General features: G+C 47.8%; 1 protein-coding gene across 1 annotated transcript in view; it reads right to left on the bottom strand.

Moving 5' to 3' along the window:
• Nucleotides 1-21200, bottom strand: part of LOC137896043 (adhesion G protein-coupled receptor A1) — a 28396-nt gene extending 7196 nt beyond the window's left edge. The window contains exons 1-2 of the mRNA XM_068741573.1: nucleotides 21159-21200; nucleotides 3631-3758 (exon numbers count right to left, since the gene is read on the bottom strand). Of these exons, the coding sequence (XP_068597674.1) occupies nucleotides 3631-3758; nucleotides 21159-21161 (131 nt within the window). The 5' untranslated portion in view covers nucleotides 21162-21200. The remainder of the gene's footprint in view (nucleotides 1-3630; nucleotides 3759-21158) is intronic.
• Nucleotides 21201-24105: the final 2905 nt, after the last annotated feature.

The following is a 24105-nucleotide window of genomic DNA, read 5'->3' as shown; positions in this document are numbered from 1 at the left end:
GTGCCTCCATTGTTGAAGCGGCAGATCGGTGCTGTGGCCGTAAGGTGGTCGGTGCCCGTCGTGGCGGCAATTCCAGAACCTCTTGGTGGACACCGGTGGTGAGGGATGCCGTCAAGCTGAAGAAGGAGTCCTATCAGGCCCTTTTGGCCTGTGGGACTCCGGAGGCAGCTGACAGGTACCAACAGACCAAGCGGGGCGCAGCTACAGCGGTTGCTGAGGCAAAAACCCGGGCATGGGAGGAGTTTGTTGAAGCCATGGAAAATGGCTTTGAAGAGGTTCTGGAACAGCATCCGGCGTCTCAGGAGGGGGAAGCAGTGCACGGTCAACACTGTGTATGGTGGGGATGGTGCACTGCTGACCTCGACTCGAGACATCGTAGATCGGTGGAGGGACTACTTCGAAGACCTCCTCAATCCCACCGACATGCCTTCCAGTGAGGATGCAGGGCTTGGGGACTCGGGGGTGAGCTCCTCTATCTCTGGAGCCGAGGTTGCTGAGGTAGTTAAAAACCTCCTTGGTGGCAAGGCCCCAGGGGTGGATGAGATCCGCCCGGAGTCCCTTAAGGCTCTGGATGTTGTAGGGCTGTCATGGTTGACATGACTCTGCAACATCGCATGGACATCGGGGGCAGTGCCTCTGGATTGGCAGACCGGGGTGGTAGTCCCTCTTTATAAGAAGGGGGACCGGAGGGTGTGTTCCAACTACAGAGGGATCACACTCCTCAGCCTCCCCGGTAAGGTCTATTCAGGGGCACTGGAGAGGAGGGTCCGCCGGATAGTCAAACCTCAGATTCAGGAGGAGCAATGTGGTTTTCGTCCTGGACGTGAAACTGTGGACCAGCTCTACACCCTCAGCAGGGTCCTTGAGGGTGCATGGGAGTTTGCCCAACCAGTCCACATGTGTTTTGTGGATTTGGAGAAGGCATTCGACCGTGTCCCTCGGGGAGTCCTGTGGGGGGTGCTCCGGGAGTATGGGGTGTCGGACCCCCTCATACGGGGTGTCCGCTCCCTATATGACCGGTGCCAGAGCTTGGTCCGCATTGCCGGCAATAAGTCGGACCTATTTCCAGTGCGGGTTGGACTCCGCCAGGGCTGCCCTTTGTCACCGATTCTGCTCGTAACTTATGGACAGAATTTCTAGGTGCAGCCGGGGCGTTGAGGGGGTTCGGTTTGGTGACCTCAGGATTGGGTCGCTGCTTCTTTGCGAATGACGTGATCCTGTTGGCTTCATCAGGCCGTGCCCTCCAGCTCTCACTGGATCGGTTCCAGCCGCATGTGAAGCGGCCGGGATGAGAAGCAGCACCTCCAAATCCGAGGCCATGGTTCTCAGTCGGAAAAGGGTGGAGTGCACCCTCCAGGTCGGGGAGGAGATCCTGCCCCAAGTGGAGGAGTTCAAGTACCTCGGGGTCTTGTTCACGAGTGAGGGAAGAATGGAGCGAGAGATCGACAGACGGATCGGTGCAGCGTCTGCAGTGATGCGGACTCTGCACAGATCCGTCATGGTGAAGAGAGAGCTGAGCCGAAAGGAGAAGCTCTCGATTTACCGGTCGATCTCCGTTCCTACCCTCACCTGCTGGTCGATCTTCGTTCCTACCCTCACCTGTGGTCACGAGCTTTGGGTAGTGACCGAAAGAACAAGATCCCGGGTACAAGTGGCTGAAATGAGCTTCCTCCGTAGGGTGGCTGGGCTCTCCCTTAGAGATCGGGCGAGAAGCTCAGTCATCCGGGAGGAGCTCGGAGTAGAGCCGCTGCTCCTCCGCGTTGAGAGGAGCCAGATAAGGTGCATCTATTCAGGATGCCTCCTGAACGCCTCCCTGGTGAGGTGTTCAGGGCACGTCCCACCGGGAGGAGACCACGGGGAAGACCCAGGACACGCTGGAGAGACTATGTCTCTTGGCTGGCCTGGGAACACCTCGGGGTCCCCCCGGAAGAGCTAGAGGAAGTGGCCGGGGAGAGGGAAGTCTGGGCTTCGCTGCTTAGGCTGCTGCCCCCGCGACCCGGCCCCGGATAAGCGGATGATGGATGGATGCATTAAAAAACTCTGCGAAGCAGCGAAGTCGTGGAAGATGAACCGCATTATCGAGGGACAACTGTATTCATTTTACCTCACTCAATTTCTTAGTACACTGGTTAAATAGAACTATTGAAAAAAATGGCCTCACCTGCCTCGACTGACTGCCACAGGGCTTTACATCAGTCTAACCCAGGGGTGCCAACACTTTTTTAGCACTTTTTTTTTTAAATGACCAAGTCACAAAGATCTACCCACTAAAAAAAAGCTAAACATAGAAGTGTTTTCAAATATATCGATGATTCTTTACGTACAATGTATGCTGATGTACCCTGCGTAACCGCATGAGCCAATATTGAACAACACAATTGAATTAACTATGAACATGTGTTTGTAATTGCATCAGGTTTGGAAGGACTTCTTGTTATTAATGATGACGTGACTCTCGCAGAACGATGCCTCGGTGGCGGCTTTCGCTTTTGAAGTATGTTGTGTGTAAAATGGCTGCTGTCCGGACAGCTGGGATCTTAATTCATGAACCTTTCTGTTCCTCAGCTCGCTTTTCGGTGGAAAGTCGGTGTCGTATTGTCGTTATTGCGATGGTAGACTGGCAGTGTAAACGCAGCGCAGCTGCTTGACGTTTATTTTGAAATGTGCGCTCTTATTTTGTAGTGCAAGGGGAAGTTGCAGCTGTGCTAGAGTTAGCGGCAGAGAGGAACGCTCAGGTTTCATTAGTTTCATGACTCCGAGTATCTGATGAAGAGTACTGCAGGAAGAAAACTGCCTCTTTGTCGTGTTGAAGCAGCCGAAGTGTTCTCCGGTGATCAATAAATAAAACATCTGGAGAGCCATCGATGGGCGGCACAGGCAGAAAGGCGTTTAAACGACATCGTGAAACAAACTCCGCCTCCCATTCCGCGTTAAAGTGATGTGTTTCTGTCTTCTTACTCGGTCCAGCGATGGTGATAATCTTTCTTTAGTTTTAAAGAAAAAAGCGAGGGCTGAAGATCGGAGATAACTCGTGACTATTGTTGTGAGATGTGTTTGTGTGTGCGCCCCAGCCCCTCCCCCCCGGGAGCGAGCGAGTGAGTGAGTGAGGAAGAGAGAGAGAGTGGAGCGGCGACACTGCGCTTAGCGCCTATTTGCGCATGTGCGGTCAGAAAAAACAAGTCGTCATCTGACTGGCTGCCCTGCATGTCAATCAAACAATATGTCACGGGATGGACCGACTTTCCCTTCGCGATCGACCGATCGATCGCCGTAATGGGCACCCCTGGTCTCACCCATCTCACCAGACACCAGTAAACCAAGACTGAACTGTTAGCAATGAAGTCAAAAGTGACTAAAGAAGATGTTAAGTGTCAAATACAGAACGGATCAACGTGCATTCACAAGGATGAAGATTACAAATCAAGCACTCTCTTTTCTGCATCCTGTAGGCTGCTGTGAGTCCATCGAAAGAGACGGTCGAAACCAAAGGGACGCGTCTCCAGTCTCAGTCAACCTTAAACCGGATTTCAAAAGCATTTTATCACAACATATTACCAGAAATGTAAACCTCAGAAGATTAAATGTGCTACTCAGGAGCAGCAACAGGAGAAGGTGGTGCTTTCTTCTTACCTGTGGTGCACCATGTAAGTGATGATGGAGGCGAAGAGGCAGAGCAGCATGACTGCTGTGCAGGCATACACGACCGGGTGCAAAAACTGTCCAGGGTACGGGGGGAAAGACAGCACCTTCTTCAGATCCTAAGGCATAAGCATGAGAGAAAGAAAAGGAACCAGCATCACAAGATAAATCAGCGAGCAGCAGACAGGTCTGCACTCATAGCCTTTTAAAAATCTACCCAGAGATCAAGATGATCCGCTCTCCGCAGAACACGGGGACACGTCTCCGAGTTAGAAAGCTGCTTCAATCAGCGCAAGAGTCAAACCAGTCGAGCGGAGAAGCTTTTCCATTTCAGGCATTTAGCTTAAACTCTTAGCCAGAGCGACCCAGTTCAGCAATAGCATAAGCTTCCACCCATCTACCACGACAAGAGAGCAACAGGAAACTGGATCGCAGGCATGCAAGAAGACAAGAAAAGAAAAGAGGAGAACCACCACTCCAGCACCTATCAAAACTCGATTTGAGAGTTAACTCCTACATCAAGAACTGTGTACACACTCTCACAGTAAATAAACGGATCCGGGTTTTCCCCAACCAGAAATCCTGGATGACCAGTGAAGTGCAGCACTCCTCAGATTCCGGAAAACGGCCTTCAGGTCTGGCAACAGGACCCTCTGAGGCCAGAGCAGACCTGGGGAGAGGCATCAAGGATGCCAAGGGGGCAAACATGGGTAAATCATCTTTTTACAATACTGCCCCCCAGGGGTGGAACTGTTTGACTCCTGCCCTCAAAACATGCACCTCTTTGGCCTCCTTCAAAAAGGCCCTAAAAATACACCTTTCAGGGGGACAGAAACGGAGATAGTCATCACGACTCTCTCCGGATCAACCCCCCCCATTTGTTGTCCATGTACGTTGTACATATTTGTGTCTTTTTAATTTATTGTTATCCTGCATCAATTGAGTAATTTAATATTAGTTTTATTTGTATTGTTAGATGTCGATGATTTATGTACGAAGGACTTTCAACGGAAACAAGACCGCAAGGGCTTTTTAGAAATGCTCCTCTTAGACAGGATGTTTGACTGTACTTGTACTGTAATACATGCTACTGTGTGACTGTACTTGTACTGTAATACATGCTACTGTGTGACTGTACTTGTACTGTAATACATGCTACTGTGCGACTGTACTTGTACTGTAATACATGCTACTGTTTGACTGTACTTGTACTGTAATACATGCTACTGTGCGACTGTACTTGTACTGTAATACATGCTACTGTGTGACTGTACTTGTACTGTAATACATGCTACTGTGTACTAACATTCTATCTAATAAATATATTCATCATCATCATCACCCTTTTGGTGTACATATGTATACAGAAACAGGAATAGGCATCGTAGTACAACACCTGAGAAAGAAGACCCCCCCTGACCTTACACCTAAACGCTACAGGTACTGTTGCATCCAAAGTTCCTGGTCAGAGTAAAAGACTCCTCTACCACTCTGTTGCTCTTCTTGGAGGTGGTCAGAGTGCACCCCCCCCCCCCCACCTCCCAGTCTGTGAAACGCTGACAAATGAACACTCTGTACCAACAAACACATTTTGGCTAAAGCAGTTCCTCCGAAATGTGTCGCAGTACACAAAACTACGAGTACATCAAGTTGAAACAGATTACAGCTGGGCACTACTCCAAAGCGTTGCATTGTCAGCTATTTGGACGGTGCTTTTGCCATTTGTTCCAAACTGAAGACATGGAGGGATCTCAGAAGGTTTACAGTGCTACACATGAACTCTGTGTATGCGCTTAAAGCAGTTGCTCAGTCATTCGGGAAAAAAACCGCCAACGAAGTTTGGAAAGATTTTGCAACGTTTGCATTTGCCAGGCGCCAAAACAGCAACGACTGCAGCACTCAACATGTTCCCACATCTTGTGCACTATATTGACTGGAAAACATAAGACAAATAAAGTCCTTGATCATCTTAAGGCCCTGAAGGACTTCATAAAAGACAGCAAGACCCCCAGCATGGAAGACACTGAAAAACTAAAGGACACACCTTTAGCTCAGGAAGACGATGATGAAGAAGACAGACCTACTCACGCAATCGTTGGTAGGTCTCCATTCACATCTGAATTCAAGAAGGGCTTTGGGGAGGTGCAGGCAGAACTTGGAAAAGAGACCCCATACTCCTGTCCGGCTATTGTGGATGTCATTTTTGAAAAAACCCTCGGCATTGTCCCTCTTTGGAGTGGTCTGCTGTTGGGACATTTAAAAAGGTACGCATCTGACATGGAAGTCAAAAACGTTGGCCCAAGCAAATCCAGGGACACAAACTGCCAAGTGAAAAGATGGTTTGGAAATGTGAAACATTCAATAGTAAAAAAGGAGAAGGTACTGGGACCTTTGTAAGAATGATGTATGGCTCTCTACAGGGGAGATACAGAAAGTACATCATGATCCACAACGTCCCTGAGCAGTCACTCATTAGAGCAACACCAAAAGACATCACAATCACAGAGGTGGGCAAAGAGAGGAGCAAAGCCCGAGGCTGGCAGGTCCATATTTTACACCACTCCAACTCCAGTACCAGGTCCAAAAACATCAAAGGCAACACTGAAAACTGGCAAGCGTCTTCTGCAAAACCTGAATGAGGGGAAAAGCAGCAATGACCTCACAAGCAAAAAAACCCAAGTCTGCCACAGAGGCCTTTTTTTGCAAATCATTATCTAAAAAATAAAAATAATTCTAAGTCATTAGCATTCAAGCATCAGTCAAAATCCACTTGCACTTTCGAGCGCTATTGTGGGAAGCATTAATAAGGATTAGGGGAAGCTGTATTCACAACCAATGAGTGCTCAACCCAGGACAGAGGCATTGATCCATCTTAAAAACACTCAAGAAATACTAATGAATACAAAATTAGGTGGCTTTGTTGAATGACAGTTTTCTGTATCAGGAAATAGACTATAGGCAGAAGATTACAATGACATGATATCAGTTTATTGTTCCTATTGTTGTAGGTTGGGGCCCTTTGGATATGCACACCCACGAGGCCGTGGTGGCCGTTATCAGACATGCTGAAGCCAACCGAAATTTCACCGGGATAACGACATTGGTCCGACACCGCTATGTTCCGACAATTTGGCTGGTGACCGTGCAACACTATCAAATCACATTCTCTGCAAGGTGCATGCAGCTACACCCCGACCAGACATTGATGCTTGAATAAAGCTCAGCCTTGAGAACGCTAGACGGCTAGAGAACATTTCCTTCCTGGTGGATCTCTAGAAATATCGTCAGTTTGTTCTTAATTCTAGCCAGGAGCTGGAACAAGTAGAAAAAAAACAGAAATATCACTTTATCGTCTTGTTTTTGTGCATCCGTCAAACTTCCAGGCACGTGCTAAGTGCCAAGCAGGAAGCACTTCAAAATAAAAGCAGCATAAAGGAAAGTGCGACAATACAGAAAGATAATAAACATAAAACATGTTACAATATAAATAAAAGAAGCACTCGATTGCCCTTTCAAATGTTTATAATGTAAGTAGTGTTGTAGTCGAGCCCACACCAAACCAGACCAAGACATTACCGTGACCGAGGTCGTTAAAAAGTCATCTCGAGACCAAGACCGATCTCGAGTACTACAACACTACAGTGTAAGCAACTTTTCTGTGCTGTTTCATTGTAATACTGACAGTACATGCAGAGGCTTGATTGTGAAAAAAAGGAAACGGTGTGTTGGAATGTGCTGTTGATGGAGGAGTGCGTGTCTGAGAGGACAGTGAAGACAAGGAACAAGAATAATTAAAGCCGCAAGCGGCGTTGTAGGCCCTCGCCGGCCGACAGGCCGTTGAGCTGACCCGCCAACGCACGCCGCTTTTGTCCTGAGTGCTTCACAAGTGTTTAGATTTGAGCTGCATGAGTAGCTCACAGTTTAGTCAAATCGTTATTTGGATTATATGGCCATCTGCCATCAGGAGTTTTGAAGTTTCAATCCAATATGGCCGCCTTTATGTGTGTCTGGGGGCGTGGCCAATATACTTTTTTTTGCCCTGACATGACGCATGTTTGTACCGAATTTCGTGGCTGTCCGACAAAGTTGGCGTCGGACCCCTCCCCATAGGAGGGGTTGCCATCGCCACGGCAACACCGTAAAAACAACAACATGGTTACGATTGTGTTTTTTGATCGGGACCACATGAGGGAATTTTTTGGAAAATTTCAATCATTTCTGGCAAACTTTTTTAAATTCCCATTCAATTTTTGTTATCGTTCTCTAGGGGGCGCTGTAAGGCCGATTGTCAAAGTTTCACTTTTAAAGTGTCCAGGTAGGAAGGGTCAATAAGTGTTTAAAATCTGGTTTGGATTGGAGTGTGTGTGTGCAAACGGGAGCAATTTTTGGTGTACGAAAACGCTCAAAATTTGACCTCAAGTTTGGAGATTTGCCGCACGGAAACCGTTAAATGTATAAAAATAATTTGGATAACTTTTGATGCCCCAAGTCTCTAGATGGTGTACACTGAATTTCAGCTCATTTGGTGAAACCCCCGAGGAGGAGTTTGTTCAAATGCACCGTCAGGATTAATGCTGACTCAGCAGTTTTTAAATTTCAATCCAATATGGCCGCCTTCCTGTGTGTCTGGGGGCGTGGCCATAATAATATTTTTTTTATGCCCTGACATGACGCATGTCTGTACCGGATTTCGTGGCTGTCCGACAAAGTTGACGTCGGACCCCTCTCCATAGGCCCAATGCATTTTGATTTTTGTAGGTTTTTCATGCCCAATTTTAAAACACATAAAATAATTAATTTTTCGCCGGTTCTGAGCTTGGTTCGAAGTTTGGTGAGTTTTCGAGCATGTTCAGGGGGTCAAATTGCCGTTTAAACAGCAGAACAAAGAAAGAAAGAAAGAAAGGAAAAAAAAAGAATTTTAGCAAAAACAATATAACTTTTTTTCTGAGTGTGTGATTATTACACAAAATACATTTTCGGAATGGTCTTGACGAGGGCTACGCGTCTGTGTGTGTCTGTATGTGTGTTGTTTAGTGTCAGGGTGTGTGCTGTTGAGTGTCGTGGGTGTGGGTGTGGGTGTGTTGGTCGCCCGATGGTTGACTCGCTGCACTCGTCAACCATCGGAAGACAGTTACAAACACGAGTTGACTCGCTGCGCTCGTCAACTCGTGTTTGAGGATCTCTGTGTGTGTGCGTGTGTGTTGTTTAGTGTCGGGGGGTGTGTGTGTGCTGTTGAGTGTCGGTGTGTGTGCGCGAGTGTGTTGGTCGTCCTCATGGCTACGTTGGATGCTGAGGGTTGACGAGCTGCGCTCGTCAACTTGTCGTCTTCTGCGTTGCAAAAGCAATAGCCCCTTACGCCTAGGATAGGCGCTCGGGCCTAAATATCTCCCCCACGAGTTCATGCTGTCCTCTTCTTTCCCTCCAAACCCTCAGTTACAATAGCCACAAATTGGCTTTGTTTTTATGGCTTAAAATCATTTGTATATTTTATCAATTCATTCATAATCTGGGACACAGTTTATTTTAGTGCCGTCATGCAATTTTAACATTTGAGCGATTAATTAATTATGATCTGCAATTAATTTAATTAATCTATTTTTCAATGTCACCTAAATGTTGCAGAGAAAATCCCTCAACTTGATGTATTTTCATTTAAATTCATTACATTACTGTAACAGATCAAAAGATGAATATATAACAAACAATAGCTTTATAAATTAAATAATTGTTTGATTTGAATCAGAAAACTTTATTAATCCCAGAGGGAAGTTCCGTTCCAACAGATGCAGTCCTATCATTTATATTCTACTGTATTTGCAGAATCTATTTGTTTTTCTTTTCTCCGTCGTGCATTTTACTGATTTTGGTCATCACTTGCACCAGAACCGGAAAGGTTTAACAACAGCAACGAGACGGCCACATTTGTTCTCGAGAATAATCCCACATGCAACAGCGACTCCAGAGAGAGAGAGAAAAAAGCTTGTCTTGAAAGGTTCGTCTTGAAAATGGTCTTGCGAGTATATCTGCAACCAAATCTACGTTTCCCCCTCCTTTGTAGATTAAAAAAGCAAGTTTATATACATTTGATTTTTCTGCTAACGGCAACCGGGTGTGGCTCTGGTCACGTCTGGTGTGACTTTGTCGATTTGCATAGCGCTGCCCGACTCTCACAAGTGAGTATCCAATCACGGGACGCGTACACGTCACACTCAACGTGAGGCCAGGTAGAAGGCCTTACTGTCGCCAACTCGTAATCTGATTGGCTATCGCAACTATCGATCAACTATATGTGCCCGTTCACTCATGGTGCACAGACGCCAGCAATGTCGAGGCCTCGGACAGATTTCATGCAACCTGGCAACACAAGATAGCTGAATTCTGATTGGATAAAAATACAGCACTGAGATATAATATGACATGAATATTGAGAATAATTTATATATACATATATATATATATATATATATGGAGAATACATTTTAAATTACATTAACTTTTATCATGATTTTCGGTCATGTGAGGCCAGCAGAGAAGGCCTTGCTGGCCCTCCACTGTATTTTAATATACAGTATATAAATCACACCTGACATATGAAAGAAAGTGTGATTTATAGTCCGGAAAATGCAGAAATTACAACTGCCATTGCCGTTGCTAACCATTGCTAACCCTAACCAATTTGGTATAGTATCCCCATGGAATTCTTCAGTCACCTTAATAAGTACTTCGTATAGTTATGCTTAGAACATATAGTTGTGAGGGTGGAGCCTTTTACATTTGTGCCAGAGTCAAATGGCTACAGTTATAAAATGACATCAAAGGACAAATGGGACAAGTGAGGTAGAACGTTGTGATTGACACTGCAATGTTATAGGAAGTTTAGGTTAGCCTGGTCTGTATCAGGAATATCCATTGTCCCCAAGCCTCAGCAGCTAATGAGTCTGATCCTTGTTCATGTTGTAGTTATAACTATAATCCAGGATTCCCCCTCCCCATGCCAAAATCAGATTAGTGAAGTCAATTAAACACGTTCCATAATCACAGGAATTACGGGCTGGAGATTGGTTGTGATGAGCACCACAACCTGTTAAACAAAAATGCGAATAATTCCCACAGCCTTGTACGTTGAACAGCTGTTAGTTAATGAATTACAGCTGTTTGAACTGTAAACCAATATGTTTCGTATTGATTCCAAAATGTGCTCCTTTCCCTGTTGGAATGGATTTTTTCACATGCTAGAATGCACAATCATTGTAGGAGAGAGGGAAGAGAAGGGGATTGAGCGAAAGAGAAAACTAAAATCCTCTGGTCCACAGCCTGCAAGCTCCTAACTCCCATCCAGAACTGGATTTTATCATCCTCGGATTGCTGCGCGAACACTGGAGCAGAACCAGAACCAGAGCGAGTGTTCAATTCAAGCCCACTTCGGCTCACTCAGAGAGCACGACAGGACAATGGCAGGACCCCGAGAACAGCAAGAGAGGCCACCATTAATATTTCAGTGTTACCTTGTGGCCGTTTTGTCCCGACTTGATGGTGATGCTGCTAATCAGCAACTCACCCTGTGAATGTTTGACAGATGAGGCAAACAAGGTCCAGAGAGAGATGAATAAGCAAACGACACGACATCGAGTACACCGTCCAATCAGCAAACCTAACGGGCACGAAAGATTAAAGTCCCCTAGATAAGCAAAGACGCTTGGACAGATCTCATCAAACATCAAGGGGAAATTTCAAGAGCATTCATTTCTCTCAAGCTTAAAATTTGGATGGTTGGATTTAATGTCAGATGATTCAAATCCCTTCACAGAACTTAGAATCACTGTTAAACTGCAGCTATCAAATAAATGAGCCTTGTGCCTTGAAAACAGAGTAAGCCTCCATAATTTACTGGACACAAACCCGTCTCTACTATTGCAACAAAGAGACAAGAGAACCAGGGAGGGAGTCCCAGTCCTGCCCCGTTCGCACGACTCAGTCTCACCGACCCTCCGTGAGCCCGCACCCCCGGGAGTCAGAGGGCTCCTCCGTGGAGGGGGGGGGGGGGGGTCTGCCGCCGGGGCCCTCGACCGCACCGGCCGACAAAAGCTTGGATCAAGAGAACCAGCAGAATGAATCAGGAAGAGCTAACGTGACTTCAGGGAGCAGACGGTGCTGCCACTGGGCGGGTCGTCGGCCCACACAGTTTAAGGGCTGCATTGTTGCATCACCAGCGCAACTACTGCAAAGCCACCGAGTAACTGAAGGACCTCCTCACCCCTCACACTTCCATCAGAAAACTCTGTCCCCGCAAAAACAAACTTGGGACCATGGGACACTTCAGCCGACCCTTAGAGCTCTTTCCCAGACAACCTGAGGGATCCACAACAAATGAAATAACATGACTTCAGGTAATTCTTGGGCTGATCTTGAGTAGTGGTATGAGACAGTCCATCACAGTGAGAAGGACCGTCTTACCTTCTGAGACAGATGGCCCCATGACAAAGTTAAGAAAAATGTGGGACAAAGGGCGACTAGCTATGTCATGTCAGTCAAAATGAACTATACTGGACTACTGAATAGTCGTTCCCAATAAAACGAATAGTCTTCATTTCATTGGTTGAGTCATTACATGCTAAATTGTTGAACTCGTTGTAAAATTCAAGCAGATTTTATACCTTTCTTTTTGTGCTAATGTCCCTGCTAGCAGGATGCAGCATGTGATGACATCACAACGGTCAGACAGAGGGTGGATTCACCACTCAAGGAGATCCTTTCCTTGCTGCATTGCAAAGGATGATACCCGTTGTGATGGAGATGAACATGAAGAGATGAACCCCCCCCCCACAAAGGAGCCCTCGGACTCCCGGGGGTGCGGGCTCAAGGAGGGTCGGTGAGTATTTTCAGGTCGTGTCACCGAGTTCTGAGTTTTTTACCCTCGCCGAGGGGAAGGCGAGGGTATTGCAATTGGGTCAGTTTGTTTGTCTGTCTGTCTGTTTGTCTGCGTGCATAACTCAAAAACTAGTAACCCAATCTACTTGAAATTCTTACACAAGCAAGGTTCTGTCCGTGGCTCAGTCCTCCCCGAGAATGGCTAATTTTCGTTCTAAAATTGGCATTTTTCAGGAGTCCATCCTGACCTCAATTTTGGAGCTAGAGACTTCAAATTTGGTGTGCACACTCATAGTCCATTCTAGTTTCATATATGTTACAGTTGTAGTTGTATCTTTTCCTGTTCCGGAGCAGCAAGCTAGAGCAGGTTTGGCCCCTCTGATCCGGAAACCCTGTTTACTGTCTCACAAGATCCAATAGTCTATTGGAGGCGGGGTCTGCAATCTCTGATTGTCTCTAGTTACCCTTGCCGAAGGGGGGGCAAGGGTATTGCAATGGGTCTGTCTGTCTGTCTGTTTGTCTGTCAGGTTTGTGACACTGTAAAAGAGAAAAAATCAGAACCAAGCCCCAAAGATTCAACCCAATAACATTTACTTGCGGTAAGAAACGAGACTAGTATTCTTTCTTTCAGCAAGGGAGAATGGAGCTGCTCTCTAGCCGTGCCATCGACTCTCCCAGCAAGGGAGAGTGGCTGCTGCTAGCCTCGTCCTCCATTCTCAGAGAAACAGCTCCCCTCCAGCTGGTTTTATTAGCAGATAAGAATGTGTACGTGCGTAAATCACCCAGACATGAAGACTCCAACCTTGAGCAGATAGCTCTTCCTCACAACACAAAGTGTTCACTTCTTCAGTCTAGTCAGCATATTAACAGATCTACGATTGTCACATACTTTATGAATATCTTGAGTACGATTATGAAGGATAAATGGCATTAAAAGAACCATGACATAACTACTGCTACTCATTGGTGAATTAATGATAAACACATTTGCAGATTTATCTAACACTGTCCGAGCGCATAACTCAAAAACTAGTATCCCAATCGACTTTAAATTTTTACACAAGCAAGGTTCTGTCCGTGGCTCGGTCCTCCCCGAGAATGGCGTTGATCCGGATCTGGATCCAGATTCTAGAATTATTTTTACATCTGGAATTGTGCCTGTGCTGTAAAGTGTCACTTTAAGAGGGAGGGACACGAATGGCATGATGGGAAAAAGAGTCCAGAAGGAGTCTTGTAGTACGTTCCGGAGCAGCAAGCTCGAGCAGGTTTGGCCCCTCTGATCCGGAAGCCCTGTTTACTGTCTCACAAGATCCAATAGTCTTTTGGAGGCGGGGTCTGCAATCTCTGACTGTCTTTCTAGTTTTGTATTGGAAAACACAGAATAAAGTGTCATAACGAAAACAGGACAAAGCCGTTTGCCTCTTGTTCATAAACGATGATGTAAATACTTCTCATTTTGATGATGCTGGCAGTTTGACACGAAGACTTGCTTTTGAGGAATGGACTCTCCGTTTTCAGCAAGTGACATGCTTATGCAGATTATCCACCAGGGCTTGGAGAAATGCACTAATTGTTTTGAGAAACGCACGAACTGCTGTGCAAATGTTAATAGTGAGAAATGCACCAAAGCGACAGAGAATCTGTAAATGCCAGTGATGTCCAATTCCCAAAGTCATAGTCCCTCTCAATGGATGAAGGTCTGCAGGATGAGACGGCACCTTCTGGTTGTCAGCCCACTGCTGGGGTAACACTGCCATGAGGCTTCATCTCACCATCACTAGTAATTGGACAGAGAATGTCGGAAAACAGCACAGCTGGTCCTCACTTAACGACGGAGTTCCATTTACAAGACTTCGACCCAAAACAATTGTCCTTTAACGAAAGTCCGGTTGACCTTATCCGACATTTTGTGTGTTCAAGTATCTTTAATATTTGCATACTTATATGCCATGTATACTATACATATACTCACAACTCCACAGCCAGTGCATTTATCTCATTGTAACAGTGATTCCTTGTCACTAAACGCAACAATTACGTTTTGGAAAGCTCATCGTAACGCCAAGTCGCCGTTGAATGAGTACGTCGGTAAGTGTGGACCATCTGTACAAACACTGAACTGAAGGCGGAGCCTCGTAAAAGCAGGGCTGCAGGCCGACGACTGAGTGCAAGGTGGTGGAGAAGGCTCTCGGATGGAGACGTTAATGTAGAAACACACCAAGAATGAATATGATGAAAAATGTTTTGGGGATTTGTGACACATCAGCATCACGTAAGTGAACTTTTTAAAGTGTGTTTGCATGAGAGTGAGAAAAAGAGACGAGCAGGTGCTGTCAGTGAGTGAGTCATCCCTTTCAGCTGCTACAGGACACTCACTCCATGGATGGGGGCACACACACACACACACACACACACACAACGAAGCCAGGAGGTGAGAGGAAAATGGACGTTGAAGCACGTGCATGGACAAATCTCAGGACACACACACACACGCAGTAAGTTGGCCTTCTGCTCTTGAGGCAGCGCACGCTACGCCAGTCTCCACCTTGTTCCTTGTACGTAGATATGCCATTGTGATTTATATCAGGGCAGCTCAACAGGTCCGACTCCATTAATCAGCCTTCAGTTGATGCACCATAAACCAGACAGAAGGCAAATACTCTCGGGACATGGAGGTTACCGTTACCGGGTAAATAAGCTTATGTTTGCCTGTGTGCGGCTTAACAGCCCAACGCTGGTGCATTTACAGAGCTCAGACACACGGACCACATGGACATGGCTAGCACGGCTAGACTCTAAACCTCATTCTGGTGACGGCTGACTACAATGTCGAGTTGAGTGGAAAAAGGATTTAAAAATGACGATGAGGTTCTCTAATTGTAGCAGCATCTATCCCTTTGAGGAACAGTTGGGGTGGCGAGAGGAGAGGGATGCCCTTCTGAAACAAAAGCAGTCAACCGTACGAAAGACAGTTAAATAAAGAACATGCTATGTAGTACATCCAATATGAAACGGACAAGGGTGAGGAAAGGAAGAGATGATGAACCGTGGAGACAGATGGCAAGAGAAGAAATCATCTCACCTTCAGCGCATCTCAGTCCGACCTCTTCCTTATTTATCCCACTACGTTACGAGCCGAGAAAAGATCTGGACCCAGAAATGCAGCGCAAAAGCTCAAGGCTTTGGTTTTTAAATATAAGCAACAAAGAAATACTAGATATATAATAAATGAAAATTAACTAGACAGACAGGGGTCTCAAAAAGTAGGACTCAAAAACACTGCCAAACAAAAACCTAGACAGGCTGGATGTCCAGAAACACAAATGAAAAATCACAGCCAAACAAAGATTTCAGCGGCGGAACGAACCAACCGAATGAGGTGCTAAGCTAGGAAGTACAGGGAAACACATCGAACCAGAGCGGCCAGGACAAACAGCCAGGATATTCTGAGAGAACTGTCCGGAGAGTCGGGTCTAAATAGGCAGGAACTGATAGGCCAGGATGTGTAACAGGTGTGCCTTGTTCGGTTCATCAGTGCCTCCACAGCTGTGCAAGAGCATAAATCAACACGCAGCATTCATTCATTCATTCATTCATTCATTCACTGTCCCAACCTCTTAATCCTTCCCCGGGTCGCGGGCCAAGCTGGAGCCAATCCCAGCAGTCAATGGGCGACACGCAGCAAAGCCAACTTAATTTTTTCTAGTACATTGTGAGAATAGATATGGAATAGCGGCTCTTTCATCTTTCTGTTGAGGCTCCCTGTGACCAAGCCAAGTCTGGATGTGAGGGAGGCAGCCTACCCAGGGTAAGGGGGGGTAATGGTCATCGCCCTCCTAACTCTACACCGTCCACATGGTGATCTGGATCAGCACCAGAAGGTTCTAGATTGTTCTGGTATCTTTACACACCAACATGAAAAGTCAAAGTGAACCAGAGCTGATGTTTATTTTTAACTGATTCTTGAATCCATAAATGGGTTTAATGCTAAAATGTAATATTTGCTCCTGACCTCATTCTGGATCAGAACCAGGAGACATGTTGAATGACGGTTCATATCGGACCCCTTCCTGTCCCAACCTGAGCTAACAAGCCTTACGTCCTCCTGAGCCCCATCTTAGCTAGGCACTGCGTTTTGCGTTTTAGACATTGTAACCGTTTGCTATAAGGCTGCTACACCGGAGAGCTGGAACATTCCTGTCGTCGATAGCAGATGAGAGGGGCAGGACAGGTGAAGACAAGGGTGCGTCACACTGAAGACATCGATGCCACAATAGCTTCACATCAACCAACCGCAAGGACGGCCTGTCCCTTCACGGAGAGTCCTCTGAAGAGAAGAACCTGATACCAAGTCATCCAAAGTCAAAGATTCAGTTCCAGGCCTCAACTCCCAAATCACCAGGGTGACAATAAGACAAAAGCTGACACTATTGTCCTGTCCTCTTAAAAAATGAACCCTGAAACAAGAGGAGAGAGTCCCCTTGTAGCTCCATCCATCCATCCAGTTCTTATCCACGAGGAGCATCCTGGACACGTTGTCGGATCCGGATTCATTCAAAAAACTCAATGAATACTCACATTCACCCCCACTGTCAGTTCACAGTCAGCAACAGAACGCTAAAGCATGTCTTTACACTGAGGGAGGGAGACGAAGCATCTGAGGGAACAGATGATGGTAGAGCAACATGGGAAGAATGCTCAAACTGCAGACAGGGGGGGCCCCCCCGAGTCCGGCTTCAGTCCACAAACCCGCATACGTCATCCAGGAGAGGCAAGACCAGAATAATGTTACTTTAATTTAATGTGCTTTTTGTGTGCTGCAGTTTGTTTGTGTAAATATAACCTGTTAGTTATACTCCTGTTGGAGCAGGAAACAAAGAAGGGACCGAAACCACCAAGGCATTCAGACCCCCCAGGAGAATTAGCATTTCCTTTGTGAATGCTAATGCTAATGCTAATGCTGCCCGGCAGTCATGAAACCTGACTAACGAATCGCATGGAGGCATTAGCACCCATCAGGTGAAGGGTTCTTGCAGTACAGACAGTATTCCTTCATTTACAACCCTGAGTCTGTTACTCTGCAGTACAGACAGTATTCCTTCAGCATTTACAACCCTGAGTCTGGTACTCTGCAGTACAGACAGTATTCCTTCAGCATTTACAACCCTGAGTCTGGTACTCTGCAGTACAGACAGTATTCCTTCAGCATTTACAACCCTGAGTCTGGTACTCTGCAGTACAGACAGTATTCCTTCAGCATTTACAACCCTGAGTCTGGTACTCTGCAGTACAGACAGTATTCCTTCAGCATTTACAACCCTGAGTCTGTTACTCTGCAGTACAGACAGTATTCCTTCAGCATTTACAACCCTGAGTCTGTTACTCTGCAGTACAGACAGTATTCCTTCAGCATTTACAACCCTGAGTCTGTTACTCTGCAGTACAGACAGTATTCCTTCAGCATTTACAACCCTGAGTCTGTTACTCTGCAGTACAGACAGTATTCCTTCAGCATTTACAACCCTGAGTCTGTTACTCTGCAGTACAGACAGTATTCCTTCAGCATTTACAACCCTGAGTCTGGTACTCTGCAGTACAGACAGTCTTCCTTCAGCATTTACAACCCTGAGTCTGGTACTCTGCAGTACAGACAGTATTCCTTCAGCATTTACAACCCTGAGTCTGGTACTCTGCAGTACAGACAGTATTCCTTCAGCATTTACAACCCTGAGTCTGTTACTCTGCAGTACAGACAGTATTCCTTCAGCATTTACAACCCTGAGTCTGTTACTCTGCAGTACAGACAGTATTCCTTCAGCATTTACACTGACCCAACGCCCGACTCAGGTCTCTTGTCACATGTTGCAGCAAATGAAATGTAGATTGTGTGTGTGTGTGTGTAGGTGTGTGTGTGTGTAGGTGTGTGTGTGTGTAGGCGTGTGTGTGTGTGTGTGTGTGTGTGCGTGTGTGTGTAGGCGTGTGTGTGTGTGTGTGTGTGTGTGTAGGTGTGTGTGTGTGTACGCGTGTGTGTGTGTGTGTGTGTGTGTGTGTGTGTGTGCGTGTGTGTGTAGGCCTGTGTGTGTGTGTGTGTGTGTGCGTGTGTGTGTGTGTGTGTAGGTGTGCGTGTGTGTGTAGGCGTGTGTGTGTGTGTGTGTACGTACTCAAGGTAGTATCATTGTTGGTACTGCATCACCAGATTATTATATCTTCAGGTAGAGCGAGATTGACTGCTGATGAGCTACATAGTGATGAAGAGTTTAGACCGGAGATGCAGTGGTGGATATGGGGGGGGGGGGGGGGGGGACTCCTGCTGGTCAGTGACTGCATGGCGCTGGACTTCTGTTACACACAATCCCCAATCAGAATATTTAATATTTGTCTGCAACTTTACATAAAAGCGACTTAGAAACTAAAGGATGACAAAACAGAGCAGTTTAAACAATGACTGGGAACAACTGTACAGCCAACCAGAGCGCCGATAGCGAGCCAATCAGAACGGGCCAGCGTGTCCAGACCCTTTAGCGATCACCGGCGGCGCGGATGAAAGCTAACTGACAAACACGCAACTCCCAGTGGAGACACAGTGAAGATAAAGGGTTAACAGATTGGCGTCCGGGTTCTACTCCGGATACAAACTGAGCTTACCGAAGACACAAACATTAGCAATGAGCTACTCGCCATCCCAAACTGGAAGAGAACGATACGATTCCAATAAGTCCAATCCTATGAACAAAAAAGATCGAGAAACTGTACGATGCAAATATCACCAAGAAATCAGGAGTGACGAGGCGGGCCCGGAAAGGTTCTAGATTAGAGCAAACGTTCCGCCTCGTCTTCCTGACCCGTTTCAGAACCTTCCCACAGGAATCCCAGAGATATCGCTCACATCACGATTTACATGGAACGGTAAAAAACAGCAATCAAAGCTGAGAAACTACGAATTGTGAAAAGAACAAGGGGGCGTGGCCCTGCCTAATGTTGAAGAAGGCTGCCATGCTGCCCAAATAACTCTGATACTAAATTGGTGTGAAGTGAACTATTGACCGAACAATGCAGGGGGGGGCGCATTTCAAGTCAAGAATGGCCTCAATCAATACAGCGACGGGAATGTGTTTGGGTTCAATCATTGTAATGGTGTAGATCAAAATGATGTTTATTTGGTAATAACTGGCTGCCCTGTTGCATTGTGGGAATGTGCAGCCTGTTCTTCCCCTTCAGCTCGATTCTCAGTGAGAACATTAAAATCTGCTGAAATGGTTTTAAGGTCCATAATTACCCCGAAGCAAACAGGTGGTGAGCGAAAGGACAAGACATTTCCTGATTGGTCAGACACCTCTGGGTCTTTGTTTTGATTGGATGTTTACGACAGCTTGCCCCCCCCCCTGCTGCTCCTGCATACTAAACAGTGTGGAGCGTTGCAGCTACATCATTGCCCCCCCATGGAGAAACACACTGACACAGTTTGTGCCACGGAGAGGGTTAAAGTGGGCGGGGCTGCTCAAGCTATGTAACTGTCCTGGTGCTGAAACTGAACCAAGCGGAAGAAGGAACGCATCCAAATCCTGCTCCTCCAAACTCGGTGTGGAAAAACATCTTCTGAGTTTCTCCAAACAAACATCAAAAGACTATCATTAAAGACGAATCTACAGGCTGACTAATCCTGATCCTCTGTCTGCTCCTGATCCCCTGTCTGCTCCTGATCCCCTGTCTGCTCCTGATCCTCTGTCTGCTCCTGATCCCCTGTCTGCTCCCGATCCTCTGCACCTGCAGGCAGGTCCTCTCAGCGCGCATGCAACGACTCTCCAACAGGTGTGGTGCGTGCAGGAAGGTCGGATGACGTAAGCATGTCCTTCTCTCGGGCACTGCAGCGATCAGGCGGGTGTGGCCAGACGCGCGCCGCTCCGCGCGGACGCTCCCGCCGCGCCACAATGTGGCCGTTCCTGAGACGTCGTTCCTCCTCAGCTGTGGCTACCGACCAGATTCAGATCAACCGGAGCGCGTCGACGCACGGCGCGGCAACGCACCGCGCGCCTCCCCAAGCCTGACTGGCATCGTGTCGACAGCCGCGCGCCCCGCGCGCCCCTCGTTGCGGTTCCGATGCGGCTTTTCTCTCCACTCGTGAACAACAACCGGACCGAACCGCGGCTTCGTGAAATCCGCTCCGCCGGGGACTGACCTCCCAGTCTAACGAATCCCAGTCGTCGGTAAACATCCGGAGGATTTCTCTTCATCCAAGCGGAGCGGGCGCAGCGTCTCGGAGGAGAGGCTGGGCGGGGCGGTGCGATGCGTCAGGGGGGGGGGGGGGGGGGGGGGCGCAACTTCAGCGGTGCCGATGAACGGTGCTGGGTTTGAGTCGACGGTCCAACATCTCTGCGAGGGTCGCAGCCAATTCAAACACCGCTCTGCGAACGCCCCCCCCCCCACCCGAACAGGACGCTCCTTCTCCTGAGCACCGCGTCTATCTCTGGGGGGGGGGCAGACTACACAGCATACGCAACTTCTCATTTCCAGAACAGCTAGAGCGAGATTTACGACACTCCAGAGATAATCAATCCGTGCACGTAGCGCGTGTGACCCCCCCCCCCAACATGTCCCCGCATGAAGCGCTGCTTAAAACACGTGACCGTCCCACGCAGGGGGGGTGTACTCACCATCAGCACGGCACCGTGATCATGACGCGTGCACTGAATCGTGGTCGTGGTGCCCCTGCAGCCCCGCGTCCATCCAGCAGGCTGCGGCGGGCTCTACGCGCAGCGCCAGGCGCCTGCAGGCAAGAGGGACGGCGTGCACGGCGTGCACGGCGCTGCGCCCATCTGAAAGGAAGGCAAGACGTTCACTAAAGGACACGAAGACGCGCGGACACGTGCGGAATCCTGCAAGCACAACACGCACGGTGTCGCAGATCAACGCCCCCCCCCGGGCACGGAGTTCATCCGGCTGCGTGTTTCAACATGTTGCCAGAACAAACCGATGATGATGATGATGATGGTTGTGTATGTGTGCGCGCGCGCGTGTAGTCCGAGTGGAGACAGCAACAGCGTTGACGTCACAACACAGACATGGCAATAAAGGAAATCCTTTTACCTAACGCGGTGAACGCGGTGAACGCGGTGAACGCGGCCGGTGCTGAAACGCTCCTCCGCTTCCCATCACGCAGCACGACAGGCTCGCGAGTGCGCGGAGCAATCAACAGATTGACGCGCAGACAAGGACGCGCGCGTAACAGCCAGTGGGAAATGGGTTGAGGCGAAAACCAAAGGAAAATAAAAATGACAGCACCAGGCTGAAAACGGCTCTCCTCCCCGGGAGTGGAGGCGACCACCGACCAGGGACCACCGACCAGGGACCACCGACCAGGGACCACCGACCAGGGACCACCGACCAGGGACGAGCACCGGAGCGGGAGTGCGCCGGTTCCCTGCCGCAGAGGTGCAAATGGTTGTGACCACCTCAGCTCGAGGGCACATCAACACTGCAGCCTCAAAGAGACGGTGTCTACGTTGGAACGGGAGGGGGGAGGGGGGGGCTTTGGCTTTTATCAAGGTATGATCGCAGTGAAGCATACTGATGTTTTATTGTCGCTATGACGACATGAAAAACAATCAAGAATCCTGTCAGCAGTGAAAAGTCTCAGCAGCATTACATTAAGAGGCTGGATTGTCCTGCAGGCTCCGCCCATCATCGGGCTGGATTGCCCTGCAGGCTCCGCCCATCATCAGGCTGGATTGTCCTGCAGGCTCCGCCCATCATCAGGCTGGATTGTCCTGCAGGCTCCGCCCATCATCAGGCTGGATTGTCCTGCATGCTCCGCCCATCATCAGGCTGGATTTTCCTGCAGGCTCCGCCCATCATCAGGCTGGATTGTCCTGCAGGCTCCACCCATCATACAAGCCGTGTACAAGCACCAGATCCTGGGTGGCAGGTGCTCCCACCCAACAACCTGGTCCTCCGGGGAGAATTCAGCAGCCCCTGTTTACTCAATCTGTGACCGCGGAGAAAATGCTTTTTACCCTCGCCGAAGAGGAGAGGAGGGTATTGCAATTGGGTGCGTTTGTTTGTCTGTCTGTTTGTTTGTCTGTTTGTTTGCTTGTTTGTCTGTCCGAGCGCATAACTCAAAAACTAGTAACCCAATTGACTTGAAATTTTTACACAAGCAAGGTTCTGTCCGTTGCTCGGTCCTTCCCGAGAATGGCGTTGATCCGGATCTGGATCCAGATTCTAGAATTATTTTTACATCTGGAATCGTGCCTGTGCTGTAAACTGCCACTTTAAGAGGGAGGGACACGAATGGCATGATGGGAAAAAGAGTCCAGAAGGAGTCTTGTAGTACGTTCCTGAGCAGCAAGCTAGAGCAGGTTTGGCCCCTCTGATCCGGAAGCCCTGTTTACTGTCTCACAAGATCCAATAGTCTATTGGAGGCGAGGGTCCAATAGACCTCGGACAGACAAACAAACAGACAAACAGACAAACAGACAGACAAAAACACCCAATTGCAATACCCTTGCCTCCTCTTCGGCGAGGGTAATGATGAGTCAGGATTATACACCTCTCTGTCGAGATTAAAGAACCGAGGGATACGGGAAAAGTATAACAGATGGAAATAAATATGTCTTTCACATCTGGGTCGACTCTTCGCGATGACAATGACACACTGGTGTCAGTGCCACGTCTACACTCCTCTGTAACGTTTCTACACTCCTCTGTCACGTTTCTACACTCCTCTGTCACATTTCTACACTCCTCTGTGACGTTACTACACTCCTCTGTAACGTTTCTACACTCCTCTGTAACGTTTCTACACTCCTCTGTAACGTTTCTACACTCCTGTGTAACGTTACTACACTCCTCTGTAACGTTTCTACACTCCTCTGTAACGTTTCTACACTCCTCTGTAACGTTACTACACTCCTCTGTAACGTTTCTACACTCCTCTGTCACATTTCTACACTCCTCTGTGACGTTTCTACACTCCTCTGTTACGTTTCTACACTCCTGTCACATTTCTACACTCCTCTGTGACGTTTCTACACTCCTCTGTCACATTTCTACACTCCTCTGTGACGTTTCTACACTCCTCTGTTACGTTTCTACACTCCTCTGTCACATTTCTACACTCCTCTGTAACGTTTCTACACTCCTCTGTAACGTTTCTACACTCCTCTGTAACGTTACTACACTCCTCTGTAACGTTTCTACACTCCTCTGTCACGTTTCTACACTCCTCTGTAACGTTTCTACACTCCTCTGTAACGTTACTACACTCCTCTGTAACGTTTCTACACTCCTCTGTAACGTTTCTACACTCCTCTGTAACGTTTTTACACTCCTCTGTCACGTTTCTACACTCCTCTGTAACGTTTCTACACTCCTCTGTAACGTTACTACACTCCTCTGTGACGTTTCTACACTCCTCTGTAACGTTTCTACACTCCTCTGTAACTCTTGCAGACGGTCCCTTGGCGCTCGTCTTGCAGACGGTCCCTTGGCACTCGTCTTGCAGACGGCTGCATAGTCACTAATGTTATTTCTGCAGTTTGAAAGGCAGCTACTTTTGATCAACCTGAGCTTTGTGTGCATCGTCTACTTACAACGATGGGA

This window comes from Brachionichthys hirsutus, chromosome 7, assembly GCF_040956055.1.
Source record: "Brachionichthys hirsutus isolate HB-005 chromosome 7, CSIRO-AGI_Bhir_v1, whole genome shotgun sequence".
Taxonomy (NCBI): Eukaryota; Metazoa; Chordata; class Actinopteri; order Lophiiformes; family Brachionichthyidae; genus Brachionichthys; species Brachionichthys hirsutus.
Note: the sequence above shows the minus strand (reverse complement) of the source record. Positions and strands in the feature narration are given on the sequence as shown.